Source organism: Rhipicephalus sanguineus, chromosome 6 (genome assembly GCF_013339695.2).
Source record: "Rhipicephalus sanguineus isolate Rsan-2018 chromosome 6, BIME_Rsan_1.4, whole genome shotgun sequence".
In the NCBI taxonomy this organism is placed as follows: domain Eukaryota; kingdom Metazoa; phylum Arthropoda; class Arachnida; order Ixodida; family Ixodidae; genus Rhipicephalus; species Rhipicephalus sanguineus.
This window is the reverse complement of record NC_051181.1, coordinates 166,953,716-166,975,058: the sequence shown is the minus strand read 5'-3', so window position 1 is coordinate 166,975,058 and position 21,343 is coordinate 166,953,716. Positions and strand designations below refer to the sequence as shown.

At 47.7% G+C, this 21,343-nt stretch overlaps 2 protein-coding genes across 5 annotated transcripts in view; both read right to left on the bottom strand.

The window, feature by feature from the left end:
• The window catches only part of LOC119397017 (splicing factor, proline- and glutamine-rich), a 206,403-nt gene extending 204,616 nt beyond the window's left edge, over nt 1–1,787 (bottom strand). For 3 of the 4 annotated variants that reach the window (XM_037664435.2, XM_049417297.1, XM_049417298.1), the window contains exon 1: nt 1,374–1,787. In XM_037664435.2, the coding sequence (XP_037520363.1) occupies nt 1,374–1,742 (369 nt within the window). In that variant the 5' untranslated portion in view covers nt 1,743–1,787. The remainder of the gene's footprint in view (nt 1–1,373) is intronic. The other variant, XM_049417299.1, reaches the window with a different exon arrangement.
• A 6,077-nt stretch (nt 1,788–7,864) lies between these two features.
• The window catches only part of LOC119397014 (translation initiation factor IF-2), a 50,929-nt gene continuing 37,450 nt past the window's right edge, over nt 7,865–21,343 (bottom strand). The window contains exons 5-7 of the mRNA XM_037664432.2: nt 18,865–18,915; nt 11,297–11,361; nt 7,865–10,554 (exon numbers count right to left, since the gene is read on the bottom strand). Of these exons, the coding sequence (XP_037520360.1) occupies nt 9,515–10,554; nt 11,297–11,361; nt 18,865–18,915 (1,156 nt within the window). The 3' untranslated portion in view covers nt 7,865–9,514. The remainder of the gene's footprint in view (nt 10,555–11,296; nt 11,362–18,864; nt 18,916–21,343) is intronic.

Sequence of the window (21,343 nt, the reverse complement as noted above, 5' to 3'; positions counted from 1 at the left end):
GACAGCGTTGGTTTGGCCGGCGCTTCGCTGGTCGTCCCGGCTGTCACAGTTTTCATACTACGCGCCGGCGTGACCGGCATGCCTTGCACGACTTCCGGTTCGTTCGTAACGTCTACGTCATGCGTAGACAGTACATTCGGTTGGGTTTCGGTGTTGCGCTTTTTTGCTTATTTAAAATTATTCTCCAATTTGCCGAGTATTTCTGCTATCGGGCCCGTAACAGGAGCGTCTCAGGAACATAAAAGCACCATTACTTTGACATGGCCAAAAAATTGCCGGAGTTGGCCTTTAATGACCGTGGCAGATTTCCTGGCATTATATGGGAGTGACTGTCGAATGTGCTACAGAAACAGATACTAAACTAAATACACTAATGCATCACTTGCTTGTAGTGTTCTTCAGTTTCGTGGGTTTATAACTTAAAGGAGCGCTGACACAAAAATTTTACATATTTTTTTCTGTTGCAATAACTAGCTGGACAGCTCGAGCGCGCGACGTTTACTTAGTTGGAGACTGCTTTAAAGCGCCCAGTCGGTTTCAAAGAGCGCCGAGTGAGGCAGAGTGGTTTTCATGTAAACATAGTTGGCTACGTGAGCACACAAAACCACGTGTACATGAGCACCTTGTAGACAACTCTTTTGAACAAACTTCCTGGGTCCCCTCACCAGCCTTCGTACTCCCTTTTTCCGTTGAAAAGTTCTGCTGGAGAGAGAGCGCTCGCAAGGCACGTGGCGGTTGGTTCTTTACATGAAAACCAAAGGCGTGCTTCGCGTGCAGTGGCGCGACACGCACTTTATGTTCTAGCCTATGTTATCCGTTGATATTTCGTAGATGATGCATGTGTGTCCACACAAATCTATCCCACAAGTTATCTCGCCTACAAAATTTTGTGTCAGTACTCCTTTAAATGGCGCACAAGGAAGCGTGCTAAATCTATCGTTAATTGTTTAAATTTTTTTGTTACATATTCGCACAGTTAATGGGGTTGCTGGCTTTGCATGCAACATTGCGACCCGTCAAGCAACATTCAATGCTGTTACCGAGTAGATCAAATACGTTGAGATATAAATCACGTTTTGTGCGAGTGCTCGCGTAGTTAGGTGGACGACATTAATGATAGTACATCGAATTTCCTGTTTCCTACACGGAACGTCGCGTGGATGGCTAGATGTATTCGCATGTGCCAGCTCAAAGAAGCCCGCGCTCTTTAAAACGCAGCTGTCACAACCCGCGCGCGCTTCACGCCCGCACAGCACTGTGTCGGTGGTCTCAACATCGCAATCATTTTGCGAGACGCGTTGTCGAGAAAGCCTCGCCGCACGCACAACCGTATCTTCTGGCGGAGTCGTTGGACGACGCCATTTTAAACATACCAGCTTGACGAAGCCGAAGCCTTTGGCGGTGTTGAGAAAAATCTCGGCCACTTCGCCGTAGTCCTCGAAGAGCTTCCGGAACTGATCTTCGGTGAAGTTGTTGGGCAGATTTCCGACGAACAGGCGGCACCGACCGGTGAACTTCTTGGGCTCCACGGTGGCGCGTGTCTCGAGCCCGCTGGTGGGGCCGCGCAGGTACGAGAGCTGCTCCATCACCGGGTCCACTGCTGCGGGACCGCGTGGCCGCTCCCAACGGCCCCCCTTGGGCGGCTGCGGACTGTCGCGGGCGGGCCTGCTGGACTCCGCGGCACCGGTGCCCCAGGCCATCGTTGACTGAGCGGGCGCCATGTTCATCCTGCTCTCGTTCATGCTTCAAGCGACCGCACAAAGGACGGCAAAATCCGCACGCCGGCCACCGCGCACGATTCAGCCGCCGGTCACGTGGCCACTTTGCGCCGCCTGCATTTGCCTTCCGCGCTGCCAAAGAAACACAGGGAAATTTAAATGCTGAACTTAACTTCAGCGCAAGACTGCAAGTTAACCACGTTAAGTACAACTATTCGCTGTTTATGTGTCAGCACTTTCTTTTTAGCGCGTAAATTCAAATAGCCGTTGCTGCACTTTTGCGCATAACTTTTGCGAATTTACGCGTGGGAACCACGAATTGGGTGTGAAATTATTGCGTTTGCTTCCGAGACTGTGTATGTTATGGCTATTCCAGGGCCCGTATTCTCAAACGATCGCAAAAGGCGATAGTATGATAGTATCGCGTTTGGTGACGTAGAATCTGATGCGTTCAATAACTGAAAAAACACTTGCCTGTGACGTCATTGTTGCACTGGCCGTTGGTGCTACCAGGTCATTTTCGAGCGCTCCAGAGCGCTCTCGCGACGCGCGTCACGTTCGCTGGTCGAAATCGAGCGCTCTGAATACATTTCGGCTGGTTTTTTTCAGAGCACTACGCTCCATGAGGCGCTCTCACTTTACGACTCAGTGCGGTAAGCGTATTTCCGCTGCCGCCGGAAGCCGGTCAGGCTACGAGCGCTGCCTGATGTACATTCGACTGGGCGCCGCCACGCTCTGACTCATGGCATCTTCGGCTGGCGGCACTCGTGGCGTATTCTGCGCACTCGTGCGGTGCCGTACGTTCGTCTGGGCACCACGCGTGCGGTGCCGCATGTTCGGCTGGGCCGGCCACGACACGAGTGCACGCCACCGCGCCACCGCGGAGATCGACGGTGGAGCGTGGTGCAATCCCATCGTTCAGCGCGCGCTGGCAGACGACGCCAACGACGCTGCGACGTTCCATCGCTGCAGCAGAACACGGCCTGACTGGAGGTAAAACATGCGTGCGCTGTAAATCGTCCGGCCCTGCTCACACAAGGCCACTTTTGCTGTCGGGATTTCACCGGAGAGCAAAGACGATGCAGAAACTACCAACCTTCGTCGAGTTTGTGCAAAACTGACGCAGCAAAAGCGCGTGTAGAGCAGGCGAGTTCACGCTGGACGCACAGCGTCTCGCAAGCGTCTCTAATCGTCTGGTTTTTCGTCGTTCGCGCTCTCAATTCCAGTGCAAATCCGCCGTTGCAAAATGTCGTCTGCTGAATTTCGACTGCTGTGCGCGTCTCGCAGACGGCGCTGCTGTCGCAGATTCGAGTTCCCTGGCTCACACTATGGTGGCTAGAGGGGGAAGTGTGACGGGCGAGAGCGGAGGGCTGTACGAATTCCCAATGAAAGATGGCGGTCACACCAGGTGGCGCTACCTGCGTCGTAGGTGCTTGCGGCGGCATTTGCCTGCTTTGCGTATGGCCGCTAAACGTTAGTTTCACTTGTTTCTAATAATCGCTTATGCCCCGCGCCCGTGCTGTTGAAGGCGCTACGTGTTTGTTTCGCTAAGAAGCATGTGTTGCAAGTTGTTAGCGGTGTTAAGCAAGAGAAAAAAAAAAGAAAACCAAGAATGCTTTTAAACCAGACGGAACTGGCGTGCCTCCAGGCTTTCATATTTAAATGTTTCTTAATATCGGTTTGCTTCGACATGTTTAATCTGCTACAGTGTGCAAAAACTTGGCTAGTTGGCTGATTTTCATGGTAAAAGCAGCGCAAAAAGACGACAACACGAGAAGAACGACACAGGACAGGCGCTGAACTGTTCAGCGCTGGTTCTGTGTCATTCTTATTATCATATTCCTTTTGCGCTGCTTTTACCATATTTATAGGCTGCTTCAGTTGAACTAAACCACTTGCTCGGCTGCATAGCTCAGCTGACTTTAATGTGTTCTTTCCTCTTGGTCAAGTGTAAACTGTTTACAATGGTTCATAGCGAGTATATTGGCTGCAGTGCAGCGCGTTTTTTTTTTTTTCTCTCTTAGTCCGCACCTACTTCCCCCCCTCCATTTCCTCTGTATTGTAGGGGGTTCTCTTGAGCGCGAAATGTTCAAAGCATTTACAATTTCCGGCTCCTTTTCCTTGAGAAAATTGAAGTGGAGATCGGAATGCTGCAGCTGGAGGCTCTTTGATACTGAGCATTTTATTTTATTATTTTAGCGATAGTTCTATCTATGCAAGGACCAATGATTTCTGTTAACTTACGGCTTTATATGCATACTAAATACATGCAAGGACATGTTTATTTATCACACATTTGTCATCCCATAATTATGTCAGACATTTGTTATCACATACTCCCCTATCACGTTAAGAGGTCAAATTACTTGACCCTCCTCAACTTCAAGTTTTTGGCGCTCCCTTATTTTTGGACACTCCTGTCTGCTTTTCTTTTTTTTTGGTAAAGTACTTTGGTGCGTCCAGAAACACCGTAGGCACAGCGTCTTCTGACAAACGCGGGGTATCTCAACAACCTCACCGTTTATAATGTACATGAAACAGCGCGCTTAGACAGGACAGAAAGTTACAAGAAGCACACAGTCTGTCTGCTTCTTGTAACTTTCTGTCCTGTCTAAGCGCGCTGTTTCATGTTCAAGATGTACCAACTGGCCCGCGAACAATCATTGTTACAGTTTATAATGTGTTGGTATGTCCTTCCGATGAAACTCACGTCGAAGTGCCGCTCGCAAACAACGCTGTCCCTTGTCAGCTCTTTGTCAGTCCGCTTATTATTTCGAGCTCACTGCTCTCGCCTCGAGAGATCCTTCGGGGATTTAAAGACCGAAAGCTTCTCCGAGCATGATCTATACCCGCCTTTACAGCCAGGGACGAAGCATGTACTTGCGCGATTTGACGGCATGGTTCGCAGAACACTGGGTACAGTGGCGGGTAAACAAACGACGACAGCGAAGGCAAGGCATCCGAACAAGGTGACGGCACAGCACAGAGAGAACGAACGAGTCCAGACGAGCCAAAGCAAGCGCGGCGAGCGCGAGCACCTACTACTACACCAGCGCCCCTTGCGGCGGCCAGAACTTTCATTGCGTTCCGCGCATCGCTCTCCCACGGCGGGGATACAGCGCCCGTCACACTTCCCCCTCTAGCCACCATACTCACACGTTCGTCTGGGCCATAGAGTTTCCTAAAATTAACTAGAGGGGACTCTGGCGCTGCGATCGTTCAGCTACCATGGGAATGATGGGTAGTACACAAATTTGCCTAGTCTTCGTGCTTGCGGCTTCAAACGTACTTGTGGCTTTGTTTATTGCTGTGTTTTGGTTTTCTTTCGGGTAAAAGAATGGATCGTTGTGAACTTCGTGACCAGATCTGAACTGGTGAACCTAAAAAAGTTGAAGCGGTGAAGTGGAACTGCTGACTTTTGCTGAACTTCGTTTTTTCGACAAAGCAGATGCAGCCGACGCGGAGCCAAACGGAGCCGAAAGTACGAAGTTTAGGCAAATTTGTGTACTACCCATCATTCCCATGCTGGCTGAAGCGTCATGCGTTGCAGCTCCCATAGACACTAGCGCCAGAGTTCCCTCTAGTAAGTATTGTAGGAAACTCTATGGTCTGGGCCGTAGCGGGGCCTGAAACTCGGGTGGTGTTTGACGTAACTTCCCTTCCACCGCCACGGTGCCAGTGCGGCTCAGCCGAAGATGCCATCAGACACTCAGACCTGGGAAGCTCGAGATCGGAAACGGAGCAAAGATCCGAACGTATCTCGCAGGAGCAACCAGAAACCGAAAGCGGAAGTACGTAATTAGAGACGTAAAAACCTTGCGAAACTGCTAACGTGCTGATAATAAGAAAAAACAAAGTATTATACTTTTGTTTTCTTTTTGTAGTTTACTTTGTGGTATTTATTTCATTTCATTGCTTACCTCCTTCTCAGTATATGTCCGGACTGCACTTCCAACATAATTAAATCCTTTTCGGGGGGGGGGGTCGAACAATTCATCACACTTGTCTTCGCAAACGCTACGGATGTCGTCGGAGCCGCTGCTGCTGCTACCGTCGTCGTCGGCTTCCATGACAGAAAGAAGCACCGATGGCATGGCTAAAGTATGGTCCCTTGCATAGAGTTTCCTACAATACTTACTAGAGGGAACTCTGGCGCTAGTGTCTATGGTAGCTGCCATAGAGTTTCCTATGGTAGCTGCAATGCATCGCGCTTCAGCCAGCATGGGAGGCGGCCGTGGACGGCGAAGCGGCGTTCCAAAGAGCTCCGCTACGAAGTGACGGCGCCACGATCGAAAATCCCTAGAGATTCTGTCCCCAGGTTATGGTGGCTAGAAGGAGGGAAAGAAAAAGCCACCATACTACAGGTACCTAGCCGTCTGTTCGAGCGTTCGTGCGGGTCGGGCGGGTGCGGCGCCACCGGGCGCCTTTTTGCATGCCTTTTTGAATGCGTGAGAAAAAAAAAAAGACAAAAAGTTACTCTTTGACGCAACCGAAAGGTGCCTCAAGTGCGTAAAATACAATTTCAAGTTATACGTTTGTTTTTAAACAAAATTAGTCTACTTTCGAGGATTTTTTGTCATACCAGTGGATTGAACCACATCGCCGTTCGGTGACGCTAGCGGTCATTCTTTCACGATTTTTAACATCAAATTAAAGATATTATTCCTTTTTTTATGGGGCAAAAGCATGCTCGTTGCCGCCGATGTTACGATCTTCTCATTTTCACCACAATCAGAAAAATTTTTCCGAGCGGCAGACAGTCCCTTTAAAGGCCAACTCCGGCGATTTTTCGAGGTCGATGGATCTCAATGAAATTCACTGGGTACGTTCCTTTGCACGTTTCCGTCATTTGTGCCAAATTACAGGCTTGAGACATGCGCAGATTGTTTGCAAATGAATTTTAAAGATTGTTTGCAAACGCCCTCCTGGCTTCCCACAGTTATTGGCAACACTGCGTCTGTGACGTCAGTATTGGGAAGGCGGCGGAAATGACGCAGTCGCGGGCACCGCTAACTTCGGCCGCTACAGCGAGCGTCTGCTGTGCACAAGGCGACAGACAGCGTTGGTTTGGCCGGCGCTTTGCTGGTCGTCCCGGCTGTCGCAGTTTTCATACGCGCCGGCGTGACCGGCATGCCTTGCACGACTTCCGGTTCGTTCGTAACAACGTCTACGTCATACGTAGACAGTACATTCGGTTGGGTTTCGGTGTTGCGCTTTTTTGCTTATTTAAAATTATTCTCCAATTTGCCGAGTATTTCTGCTATCGGGCCCGTAACAGGAGCGTCTCAGGAACATAAAAGCACCATTACTTTGACATGGCCAAAAATTCGCTGGAGTTGGCCTTTAAGTCCCAGTGGACTGTTCCGCCACCTGTAGGTGCCACACGTTTCCCTATCTCTAGTTTACAATAAGGTTTCTACACAGTAACTTAGTTACCGTATACGGATCCAGTCTACAAAAGGCCATGAAAAAGGGGGCACGTAAGCAGTGCAGTGAACTAGCAGAGGAATGGGGGGGGGGGGGAGCCCCGGAGATGTGATAGGCAAGCGCTACTATTGGTCGGCTCGCTTTGGTTGCGCCTGCAGCGGGGGCCTAATCTTACCCACCATGCACTTGTCGGTAGGGGCGGTGTTACTAGCAGAGGTTGGCTTGCCGAAGCTAGCGGAATTACGTGATACTGCCTACATTTTTTTTTTTTTGCCTTTCCTCCATGCCGGCGCTCTAGCAGATTTTAGGAAGAAAAGTGAGTAAAAACCTGACTCTCGCAATGGATTGTGGGCCACGGCACCCGTCTGCATATACTTCCCATACCTTGGAGTGCTGTGCAGCGTGGTTGAGGACAAAGAAACTTCATTTAGAAAAAAAAAAGTTCAATAACAAATGCAATCGCTACTGGATAGTTATAAAGGATGCCAACGGTCATTTCCTTTTTCAAGTGGCATGCGCCTACAGACATATGCTTCACATGCGTCTGTGCATTTTCGCACACCATCTCTGATTATGGCAATAGTGTTTCTTACTGTAAAACTTAACTCTCGCAGTTTTCTAATTTTTCTTCTACACCTCTGAATCTTGCTTTACTCGAGCTTTCGTCCCTTCGTTCAATCAAACTGTGTGCTTCATGCTTGCAAGTCTCTGAAGTACTGGAGACGCCATACTATGTCACTCATTGCTTGAAAGCAACATTGATAGTGTCACTACTATCAATGTTGTAAGTACTATGACACCAGTAACCGAGTGGCCGTTTTGTTCAGTTGATCTTTTCCACGCTCTGCACTTTCCATACGTTTGACAGAAAGTAGGCAATGCAAGTATATATTGAATCAGCATACTCGACTGGGCGGAGCACATGTTTGGGAACTTATTTGGCATGATGTGCTCATACGTGTGGGTGATTCTGAGGCAGCCATTGCTTCTGCTCAAAAATACTAAATCAAGCTAATTTGGCAAAATATTTTACGTGTTTTAAAGCGTAACCATGCTCACATAAAACAGACATGGTTTGTCAACTGTGGGCTTGTGTTGGCGGTGGAAAAGTAGGGAGAAAGGACAAAAATAAATGCAGCATGAAAACCAAGGTCACTCTACCTTAAAACATAGAAAGTTAAGCAATAAACTTATAAAATTTATTTTTTCTATGAGAATAAAAATTTCACAAGGGTTGATTGTTGGGTTGGTTGGGGCATCATCGTAATGTCGTAAGTGGAAAACCGTACCGGAAGAAATGTTGTGAACAGGACAGATGCTCACATACAACTGAAGCTTAATGTAAGCTTTCAAAGGAAGCGGAGTGGGCACTTACATACATAAACGCACTAAAAAGTTTCAGAGATGCCTGGTTAGGTAACAGGTTGAAATGTGTGTCAGCACACACATTTTTTGATAGAGCACGCATTTGGCCAGCCTCAATGATTTTCCCTCACCAGCCTGTCACTTCATTTACAAGGGTGGCCTATGCGGGTGGGCGTTACAGTGCACTGACCTCTGTGTGGTCGGCAACCTGTCAAACTTAAGTGGATGGAGAATAGTAAGCATTCATTTGTGTCGTGTTGTGCTGAACTTGAGCTACACAATTTGCACACTTGTTGTGCAGGTCTTTTATATTACTCTCATATAGTATCACCATCTGCTTGCACAGTGACTCACTGAGGCACACAAGAAAACCTACTATATCTTCGGAACAATGCTGCCTGTAAGAGCTGACACCTGCACTGAAGCCCCATAAAATGAGACGCAAATGAATCCATACACTTGACTCCAGAGTTTATACATTACAAGCATAGACTGAATAACAGCTTCAAGGCAGAATTGTCAACTAGTCAAGATTGGATATCCTTCAATTTTATGCAGCTCTGATGCAACTTGACACTTGTTTGATCCCTTTTGTCAAAGTAATAAACTATCCTAATAATGCACCAATTTACATAGGGAAAAACAAAACAAAGCAACACCTTCCAAACACAATTCATTTCTTGCTTGCTACAGCACAATAATTAAAGGGTGTGTGCAATTTTCAGCAAGTAAATTTGCATAGGGTGCTCAGATATCTGCTACTAAGCATGCTGCAGTTTGAGTGGGACCAAAAGCCAAGACAAAAGTGAACACATGTTCGTCTAAGCAGGTCCTTCAAATTGTGGACATTGAGTCGCAACTGAAAAAGCTTAGGTCCAGAACAATTTGTAGATATCCTGGCCGCATAAATCTGACGCTGCCTTCAGGCAATGCTCATCAACCTTGAGTATACAGGTATGAGCTGCAAATCATTTTTTAAGCCGCTGCTTTTGTTGACTAGCATATCAATGAGCAGTCTTCTTGTCTGCCCTCTTCTCAACCTCCAGTTTTTCCTCAGTGGCTGCCTTCTTCCCTTCCTCCTTGTTAGGACCAGCCCTGTGATCCTCTTTCTGAATTGCACCATCATCATCATCTTGCACCTTGTCCTTAGTGTTTGGATTCTTCCTTTTTCTCGAGTCATCTACGTCGCTCTCCGACTCTTCGAGACAGGGTGCATTTCTCAAGCCCAGTGATTTTGGTCTCTGTCCGTTGTAGAGTAGCATCCGTGGCCTGTTGTAGCCCAATGAAGGTCGTTGCAGGCAGCCCGGGTAAAATGGTCCTGCGTGATAGCTGGGGTAGCTGGGGCCAAATGCATACGGCCCTGCAGGCGGCTGGCCAGAGACATTGTTTGTTGAGCTGTAGGGAGAGCTGTACAGACTGAACAAGGGTTGGACCACAGGCTGAATGACGGGGATGCTGCTCTTGCTACTAGCAAGCAATGAGCCTCCACGGTCATCATCACACTTTCTTGCTGCTGGTCCACTGTCATCTGCTTTCCTGGAGAACAGGCTAACGTCATTCCACGAACTCGTTCCAGCGCCTCTCTCGTGCCGTGTGTTTCGGTATGAGCTGAGGTGGCTTTGGTAGGTCCCTTCATCTTGCGAACCCGTCTTGCTCTTGATGACGGTGTCACTGGCAGTCTGGGATGGCGGTTTGCTACACTTGGGGGCAGCAGCCGAGTGTGACTCATGCAAGTGATGTGATGCTTTGCCAGCTGGCATGGCCGACTCCTTGCTGCCATTGGGAGAAGAGGGCTGTCCAGACTCTGTGTGCTTGTGCTTATCTGATGCCTTGCCGGCACCTGTTTTGTGAGCAGCAGGATGAACCTCTTCTTTTGTCCCCTTGTCAGCGGCCTCAGACAAACCAACGGGTTCTGGCTTCTTGTCTTTTCCTGTGGCGGAAAGTGTTGCAATGTTGGCAGCATCATCGTCCACCTTGCTTGCTGCTTTCTTCTCTTTGACATCGTCAGCTTTATGCACTGGTGATCTTTTGCCTTTGCCATCACCTGCAGAAACAGCAGAAGCAGCCTGTCAGGCATCATCGTAATCATGCATGTAAGAAACAATTACCCAAATCTGCTCACCAAACTGTAGAAATCACTCACAATATTGCGACCTTTGCCATAGATCAAATGATATTGAAGTTTCAGTCTCAGCAGAAAACAGTGGTGTTGAAAAATTCCACTGAAGAATATAAAGCATCCATTCTCCTGACAGGCATATGTCATCATCATTAGTCATTCGTCTCTTAAAATAAGCTACTGAACAAATCAACCAGTTCCCGTTCTTACAGTTGCTTTGCACACAAATGGTGTGAACAGCTGCTTCTCAGCAACAAGCAGCATTTCAAGTAAAACAGACCTTCCTTGTCAGATGACTCAAATGCTAGTCATGTTGGTGTTTACTGTAACAGGATAATTACACACATTTTAGAACTGAAATGCGAATGTAGTGCAATAATGCACAAATGGTGACAGTCAGAGCTTTGTATATTGTTCAGTAACATTTCTTGTAGGCGTAGAACAGAAATTTGATCAAAATTTTCTCTGAATCAGATTGTGCTTCACAAAAGGAAAGCTTGAATGCAGCAGATGAGGAGGTACAAGGGTGAAAAATATACTGCCTTTTGGTTAACAAGGTTTAACGCATACCACCAAGTCACATTTGCTTGACCCTGAATGTGAAGCAGGTCATAACTGTAATTCTGAGTGCAGTCCACAAATCTCAACCATTCTGACTCACACCCACCAGCTGGTTTCCTAGTCGCAGAATCTTTCTCAGAAGCATGGGGTGGCTCCTCCAGAACAGCTGGCCTACATGGAAATGAACACCTACTTTGTCATTGCAATCAGTAAGGTCACCCAGGGGCATAGAAATTCTGGCTAACAGACATCACAGTGTTCTTTTTACCTACTCAAAACATAGGCTCCAATTTTAACATTTTTGCTACTCTGCAAAATTCACTGCAAATAACAGATGCACAGATATGAAAGGACATTAGCTTTCAAACAACTGCTCTTGCCAGAGTTCTCTACTTTTCACGATATGTAGACAAACATGACCAATAGACTTTGTGTCCATTGGATGTCTCACAAGAATGAATTTCAGGAAGTTGCATGCAAGGCCAGACTAATAATGGGGTTTTACGTGCCAAAACCATGATATGACCGTGCTGGGGGGCTCTGAAATTTCGACTACCTGGGGTTATTCAGTGTGCACTTAAGTATACGAACGAAGTCAATTGACAAACTTCCTGCACATTACTCAGCTCAGGATTTGATGACAGCAATGCTTAGTGACTGAGGCAGTTGTGTGTGCGCCTTTTTCACTGAGAACTCAATACTTTTGTGGTGGACTGAAGAAAGCTGTGTGCAGTTTATGAAACACCATGCTGGCAGTGCACTGTTAGCCCAGATTGCTTAGTGGCACTAAGGCAATGCATGGCTCTGGCATGGTTCACTATTCAGGCTAGCTCGATCCTAGATGCCTTGGGCCTCAGTCAGGCATGTAATAGGCCTGGCTGGGCTAATTGCTACTATGCAAAACTCCACACTAAAAACTGAAGCCCTATGAAATGATTAGTTTAATAGTGCCAGTCAATTTCTTGAAAATCCGAGGCACTCAGAGCACCGTACAGCCCCAGTATGCAGCACAGATTTTAGTGTGACCAGCAGCACTCTTCAGTCATGAGAAAAAAAACGGCGCAAGTGGGTCACCTGCGCTTGCTACACACCCCACTTCTTTAGTCTTTGTGAGAATGGTGAACGCTTATGAACATCGTTACAAGGTTACCAAGGTTGAATTCCTACAGGTGATCATGCTCAGAAGAGGCAAACACGAGCTCAAATGGAAGTGGCACGCTGCAGTGTGCATCACTAGACAAAACAAGGTTTTCTAGCGAATCTAGTGCCGCGATATTGTACTTGGATTTATGCATCAACAAGAACGATATTAGGCAAGTGGCAGCGGTAGCAAGAGATGAGTTTTCATATTGGCAAGACGCCACAAAATCAAAACAAAACAATGACAAATTCGACATATTTACATTGAAATAACATTGAAGAGATGGAAAAGAAACTATTTTGATAAGAAGTGTTTCTAAACCATCTTTTGTGGTTGCACAGAAAGATATAGATTATCGGAAGAAGTTGCTGATGCATCCTGCTAGTGTGTGTATGTATGTGTGTATGCATGTATGCATGCATGCGTCTATATGACCACGCACTATTGTTCATTGTTACTTGATCGGGCTTCACCCACAAAAACTGTTCCCACTGCTTGGCACAGGCCTTGCCACAATGTTTGGGAAACTTTGGGAGTGTCTTAGAGGGTTCTGATAAGATTGTGAACACCAGACAAGTAGTAGGGTTTATTCAGGAGCTAACAAGAGCCCCGGCGATAACGCTAGAATTTTCAACCATGCATGTATAAAAGACGACACGTTCCGCCAACAATCAGATTAGTCGACGCCCAACCTTCATGTATGCCACTATCATTGTATGGAGAGTATTGCTTGTACTTTGAGTTATCTTTGAGTTTAGTGGGCATAAGTTTGCACAATAAAGAGTTTTCATCTGTACCAGCTTGTGTTCTGCATACTTCACCGTCACAACGCCATGACATATGGTGGAGATGCTGGCCCATTCGTGTTCTGGATGCCCACTAAAAGTCGTAAACGAATCCTAACAGTGAAGATGAAGACGCCAAAGACCTCCTGGATTATCGGGCTAGCCGAAGGCAACATGGGCTACCACCAGAATATGGACCTCTACCTGATAAGCCAGAAACGACGGTGACGAAGAAAACAGCCACGATGATGGCTGCTTTGTCGCCCACAACAGTTGTGATGCAGCAGCCCAGGGAGCTGCCAACTTTCTGTGGATTATCGTTTGAAGACCCAGAAAGCTGTCTGGAGACTTATGACTGAGTTGCCACCTCCAACAAGTGGGATTCCGAAGAAAAAGTGTGTCACGTCTACTTCTACCTAGAAAATGCCACAAGGACGAGGTTCGACAAACGAGAATCCACACTTCAAACCAGGGATCTCTTTTGGACGATGTTCTTAAACACCTTCACGATTGTTGTCCGCAACGAAAGGGCCATAGCTATGCTGGAGACACGTGTGCAGCTTCCCAATGAAAACATTGCAATCTACACAGAAGGAATGACTCGCTTGCTTAGCCATGCTGACCCCAGCATGACCGAAGAGAAGGAAGTCAGCTTCCTCATGAGGGGTGTAAAACAAGAACTCTTTGCTGGATTGATAAAGAATTTGCCGAAGATGGCCGCTAAATTTGCTTCGGAGGCTTCAACAATTGAGAAAACGTACAAGATGTGGATGTGGCAATACTGCAGCAGTTTTTTGGCTGCAAACTACGCCAACGCTAAAGCTCTAGGCACTGCTGGCCTGCCTGAGATAATCAAAGCAGCTGTGCAGAAGGAGCTGCAGAAGATGCTACCTGGATCGCAAACTCAGGTGAATTCAATAGCTGACATTGTTCACGAAAAAATTCCTCGCTCACTGGGAGTTGCTGAAGTGCCTCAGATGGAAGCCATGAGCTATGCTGTTGTCGCCACTACGCACCTGTGCCAAGGCCCCGTGTCATCTCAATGCCTTCACCAGACACCAACAACACCTCTGACATCATCCCCCCCGCCTATGCACCAACGTTACATCCCACAAAAGACCGACATTTGGTGTGCCCCCGACCACACCTACCGCCGCTGCCAGTACTGCGAGATGGGCCTGCATGGCTTCACCATCAACGCACCATGTCCAGAGCAAGAGGAACGGCCACGCGACATCGCCGACAATCTCACAGCATCCGGGAGGAGATCTCAACGGTCGTCGCATTCACTGTCACCAGGACCCTACCTGTCTCCCCAATGCCGACCATAAAATGGGTCAACATGGGGTGGTCGCTTAGTCTGTATCCTGAAAACTGAAAGCAGCAACCGAAAGACGTATGGTTACTGTTCATCGCAACACCAAAGATCCTCTGCCGGCGCTGCTGATGCTAAGTTGAAATCTTTAGAACACGCCGCCAGCCAAACAGAGCCCTGAAGACGAAACTTCGCCACCAGAAGACCTGATGAGTCCATGTGGCAGCAGCGAAATAAACTGACACAGCTTTGATCCGACGCCATGACCTAACCATAATGCAAGACGAACTATTTACATCGAAGTGCTTATCGACGGAGACAACACCGTCGCTCTGGTCGACACTGCGGCAGACTACTCGGTCATGAGTGGACCATTCACCATGAAGATGAAGAAACTCAATGCCGCTTGGGAAGGCCTTGAAAGCCGGACAGCAGGAGGTCACCTAATAACACCAGCTCGAATATGCCGAGCAAGAGTCACAATTAATAATCGAATTAATCCGATGAGCTTCACAATTCTACAGCATTGCTCGAGGAATGTCATTCTCAGCATTGACTTTCCAAGCCAATATGGTGTAATCATCCACTTGAGATCTGAGTCGATAACACTATCCTCAAAATGAGCATTACCACCGCACATTACGCCATTAAACCACGCCTTGAATACGCTCAAAGACCAAGTATTCCACCTCGCTCCAGCATGATCATTTCCACAGGCACAAAATCTGCAGATTTAGAAGACGTCATCACAGGCAACCAGCACCTGTTGCTCAACTGTGAGATCGGTGCCAGAAGAGGCATAGCCAAGCTGCATGGAAGGATAGTGAAGGTGTTACTGACAAATTTCAGCCACAAATACAAGCACATGAAAAACAAGGCACACCGGTCGCCTACACAGACAAAATTGTGACAGCCAGCAACTTCTCGTCGTCATCAAGGATTCAACAAAGCCCTGTTGCTAAGCACTGCATTATAAGTGAAGCATATGCCCATCCACACCGTCGGAGTCAGTACCAAGTTTCTGCATGCGAATGCAACGCCATAAAGCAACAAGTCAAAATGTTACGTGATGAAACCACACAACCGTCCAAGAGTTCGTGAGCATCACCAGTAGTATTAGTAAAGAAGGATAAATCCCTGCGGTTTGAAGATGGGCTACTGGCAAATTGAAGACGCAAGAGGGACCAAGAAAAAACTGCCTTCATCACTCCAGACAGCTCTTTTGAGTTTGAGGCCATGCTGTTGTGTCCCTGCTTGGCACCTGTGACGTTGCAATGCGTAGTGCACGCAGTACTGGCAGGCCTAAAGTGGCAATCCTGTCTCATCTACTTGTGTGGCCTTGTCGTCTTTTCTGAGAATTTGACCTCAGGAAACTGGACATGCTGTTACAAGCCGTTAAGCCACCCAGGCTCATCCTGGAACAAAAGAAGTGCCATTTCATGTATGAAGAGCTGCTCTTCCTGGGACACGTCATCAACTAGCCTGGAGTTCACCCTGACACACAGAAGACTGCAGCCATCGTGAACTTCCTCAGCCCAACGACAAGAAAGCAGTGTGCCGGTTTCTTGGTCTCTGTGCCTATTATCTATGCTTTTTGAAAAAAAAAAAAAAAAACTCCCACACCGACATATCGATGACAGTTATAACAAAATCTGGCGCCAATTTCAAGTGGGACACACCAGAAATCGAAGCATTTGAGGAGCTAAAACAATACCTGCAGTTGCTGCCCGTTCTTTCTCACTTCAACGAACAAGCCGAAACCGAAATTCACACCAATGTAAGCTGTGTAGGACTCAGTGCCGTGCTTGTGCAGAGAAGAGACGGCCTTGAAAGGGTCATTGCCTATGCTAGCCAGTCACTACAGAAAGACGAAGGTAACTATTCTACAACAGAGAAAGAATACTTTGCCATTATTTGGGCTACGTGCAATTTTCGTCCGTACCTATATGGCAGGCCTTTCAAAGTGGTGAGCGACTATCATGCCTTAAGTTGGCTGGCAATCCTGGCAAACCTAAAGAACTCTTCGGGTCACCTTGCATGGCGGAGTCTCAGACTTCAGGAATTCGACACAGATGCCGACTGCTTGTCCCGCACCTCTTTTGACCCGCCACCGCAAGACGAGCAGAATGAAGACAGCTTCCTGGGAACCCTAAGCGCATATGACTTCACCATGCAGCAGCAAAGCGACTCAGAACTACGAAGCCTTGTGAAATACTTGGAAGCCAAGGTAGATGTTGCCTTTGAGTATTAAGGCATGGATTATCTTCATTTTGCACACAAAACGGCATGCTCGTGAAGACCGCGCTGACAAACCGCGCTGACTACATTCTCGGCACTGGGTCCAAATGTTCTCCAGGCTATGCATGACGACCACTATCGCAAAGGCGAGCAGAATAAGGTTGTAGATGCCCTCTCTCGCAACCCCGTTGATACCGCTGAACCTCCTTTTGCTTTTCAGGAAAAACTAGTCGCCCAGGTTGAGGCCATAATATCTAAGACTGAAGTACAACAGGCCACGGCCTGTTGGCCACGGCCATTGCTGACACAAGTTATGGAATATACCATGAATAGCTAGCCTCCAAAGAACCAACTTCCTTAAGAATTGCATCCATATTATGAGATCAGGAGCGAACTATTGGTGGTAGATAGTATCCTACTAAGAGGGGACCAAGTTGTCCTTCCCAGCCAACTACAGAAAAAAGTTCTTGCACTTGTGCATGCGGGACACCCAGGTATAGTCAGAATGCAAGACCTGGTTCACAGCACCAACTGGCGGCCAGTTTTTCTTAAACATGTCGAGCAACATGTAAGCGATTGTCTAACTGGCAACAGTGCTGACAAGTCGGCCAAGAGTCGACAGGGGCTCACAGAGTCGACCGAATATCCTCCTCGACCCTGGGTGGAGGTGGCTGTAGACATGATGGGTCCATTGCATTCAGCCCCTCAAGACTGTCGGTATGCCATAGTCATGGTAGACTATTACTCTAAGTGGCCTGAGGTGATGTTCACACCATGTGTAACTAGTCAATCTGTAAACTGTTTCCTAGCCTCCGTGTTTTCTAGAGAGGGACTGCCCGAGGAAATCGTCACTGATAATGGCCCCCAGTTTGCCTCGGTTGAATTTGAGACATACCTCACTACAGGGGGAATCAAGCACATCCGGTCTTCACTTTATTTTTCCCAGTCTGCGGTTCAGCCACGTTTTCAAGTCATTCATTCAGTGTGCCCTTCAAGAATGAAGCCCTCTAAAAAACGACGCTTCTCGACTATGTCTCAATATATCGAACCGTTCCTCACACTGCAACTAAGTTGTCTCAGTTTTACTTGTTACGTGGTCGTAAACCTCGAACGCGTTTGCACATTGTAAGCTTCTCTGCGCACAGTTTCACAAGAACCCATACCACGAGTACCAGGGACTCAGACAACATGTTGAACACTATCAGCGTAAAATGCAAGAGGACCAGTGGCGGATCCAGACGGGGTGCGGTAGGGGCGATTGCCCTCCCCCCCCTGCTGGTAGTGCCTGTCGCCCAACTCCTTTATCAAGTTGCTTTGGCTACCATTACACAAAAGGGGGAAGGAGACTCTTGTCCCCGCCCTCTACCTCTCTCCTCATACCTACCCTACCACTCCCCCCCACCACCGGTGAGATGAAGGAACCCCCCCCCCCCTAAAGCTGGCACCTGCATCCGCCCCTGAAGAGGACGCCGATCATAGATGTCCTGCCTATCACAGCTCCTTTCATCCTGGCGACCAAGTCTGGGTGCATCAGAAAGAACAAAGAAAAGTTTTCTCCCAGTATTCACACCCCAGCGTAATTTATTCCAAGGAAGCCCATAACACTCATCGTCTGAACGACAGCACTACCTGGCATGTATCAAAGCATTCCAAGAGCACACTGAAGGAGCCCACAAAACAATCACAGTGGCACGATTATCCATATCCGACACCGCTACCTCAAACACACACAGTGCCACCCACATCATCGCATGTAAGTCTGCCAGAATCTTGATCCACCCAAGATGTGCAGCTTTGGCAACAGGTGGAGTCACTTGAGTCACGCCAAGGGCCGTCGTCCCTCACGTCACGACCTCAACCAGAGTGCCAGCATCCACAGAAAACTGGATGACTATGTATAGCTTAATTGTTTTTTCTTAAGGGCAGGAGAAATGTTGTACATTATATTTGTTCTGTTACATGAGCCCAGGGGGAACCCCACAATATATGTATACAAACACCCTCGCTGCAGCCGAGGGTAAGTTGAGCATGGTGCGGAACTTGTGTGTGTGTTGTTACTACGAAGTCACCGACGGTGCCTCCCTTTGGAAGCACTACAAGCACCCTAGAGTCATGGGATATATAAATATTATACATGACAGAGTGCAAGTGCAAAGAATTCAAATAATTGTGCAATAAGCTGCAAGAGACCTCACCGAGCAGGCTCTCCGGAATCTTCCATTTTCCTGGCTCGTGGTTCTGGCTCCCTATAAGGAAGATTAGCAGCACTATTTTCGATGGCAACATGAAACTGCACTGACAAAGGGCGAAATGAACACAGGCCACACATTTGGTTAATCACACCCCCTTATCATCATGCTCAGTTCTGTGGTCTACAGTGTAAAACATGAAGAAAGGCGAGAGTAGCGTATGTTTCATATTTTGGGTGGTACAAATCCTTCAGCATTCCTTGTATGATTTCAGTGATTCTATGAATTTCGCATGTATTCATCTTTCCTGCTTAAAGGAGTATTGACACGATTTTGAGGCTCCCCAAAAGGGACATTTTTCGTTTCCATGATATGAGCTATCAACGCGCTCCACACCTGGCGTCAGGCAACGCGTATGAATATTTAGCTTTGATTTTAAAGTTTTCGTCACCCAGCATCCGCAAGCCAGCCCCACCGCAATGGACATTATCACTACGAGTCAACACAGTTCACTGGGTTTGTGAAGTCTGCGTCCTGCATGCAGCCTAAATCGCAGAAATTGCTGTCGGAGTCGCTGGGCGATAATTTACTCATTGTTTACGTGAACCACATGCAAATGACAGCAAATGACAGAGCCGGTGCTCGTATTTGGCGAGTTGCAGTCTTCCCGTGATGTCAGGCTTGCGTTGACATGTCACTGCGAAGCCACCCCCTCGATACCGAAACCGAAAATGCATTTTTTAAGGCAGTGGTATTAAAAATACATTCAATGCATTCCCAAGCAGTACGACACTGTTTTTAGGGGTTCTCGACCCCTGTGTTTTATTTAGAGCAACAGACCAAAAATATTTAAATTTGTGTCAGTACTCCTTTAATACACAGTAGTTGCAGGCAATTAACACGTCTACAGATGTTTTAAAAGAAGGCAAACAAGAAGTTACTTCTAAAAACAAACAATAAGAAGGCATTAACAAAAGAACTTGTTCCTGGGCTGGCCAGTCTAAGTTTGGCTTATCATTACATTTCTGGTGCAAGGCATGAAACATGAAAGCATCTGTCTTTTCCCAGTGCCCATTTTTCATATTTCGTACTTTGCTGCCCCAGAAACAAGAAGCTAAGAAAACACACTAACTGCTTTAATGTGCTTTAAAGGGCAAATTATGTAACAAAACTTCGTTGTATACTTGATCAGTACAAAACACCTCAAACTTGCAAAATTGGAAGTTTTGTTTGAGGGACGTACACAGGGGTCCACTGTTAAAGGGAACGTCGGAGCGTGTGGCGGCAGCTCGGCGCCACCACAGTCCAGCGGCTGCAACGAGTTTTGCGCAGGCGCAGTGCACGCTGTGAGTCGTGCTCTTTCATCGTCTGCTGCTGTCTGCTTCTGCCTGCTTCCGCGCTGCCAATCGTCGCGAAGCAAACCATTGACGCGACGAAAGAGCACCGGGCCACGGTGCTCACTGCATATGCGCGAATCTTGTTGCAGTCGCCGGCCGGCGGTGGCGCCACCCTGCCGCCGCACGCTCCGATGTTCCCTTTAAACAGTGGAACCCCTGTGCACAAGTAGAAGAAGAAAAAAATGCTGTCACCAGATTAAGGGAAAGAAAACAATTTGACATCTGAGTCACAAGCACAGTGGTATTAGTAGCAACCCAGTGCATGCTAACATGCTACTAACATGCATTTTGTACATATATGAAGTCAATGTACATATCAAAGAGCCCGGCAAGAGCGACAGCGTCTGTGGTCGTCCACGGCTCGAGAACACTAAATAAAATATGTGGGATAGGAAAACCATGACAACTTAACCTGCTCGTCCCTTCTCCAACGTGCAGAGTGTTCATGTCCACCCTTGTTTCTTGGGTGACAACAGTAAAGGCCTTCAGCCCCGTTCATTCCGGCTGACCATGGACACCACAACCAACAGCGATGTGATGCCGAATCCCACAGTACTCGAACCTGTTGTCGCTACCCTTAAGCTGCCGGAGTTTTGGCAGTCAGGCTCGAACTCTGGTTACTGAGCATTGAGCCACTCTTCCGATGCCAATGAGTCACATCGCAAATAGCACGGTACGACTGTCACTGGTGCTTTACCACCAGCTGTCATTGCCATCGTAGAGACATTCTGCACTCTCCGTCTCCTGAAAACACCTATGACACTCTAAAAGCAGAGCTCATACGCTGGACAACCGAGTGAGAACAATGTAGGCTGCAGCAGCTGCTCACCACGAAGGAACTAGGCGTTTGAAAGCCTGCAGAGCATCTGCTGGCACCACCACTGATATGGAGCACACGCTCGTCAGTGCTGTCAGCCTTGCCAGTTTGCGGGAAATGCACAGGTTACGTACTGGTGGCGGCCAGTATTTCAGGTCCACTATCCAGCCGCCTACTCCACGTCATGGACTGCATCATCAAGATCCGATACCTCGTCGATACGGTGCCGAAGCATGTCTTGTTATTCCTACTACGCTAGAGGACCGCTGAA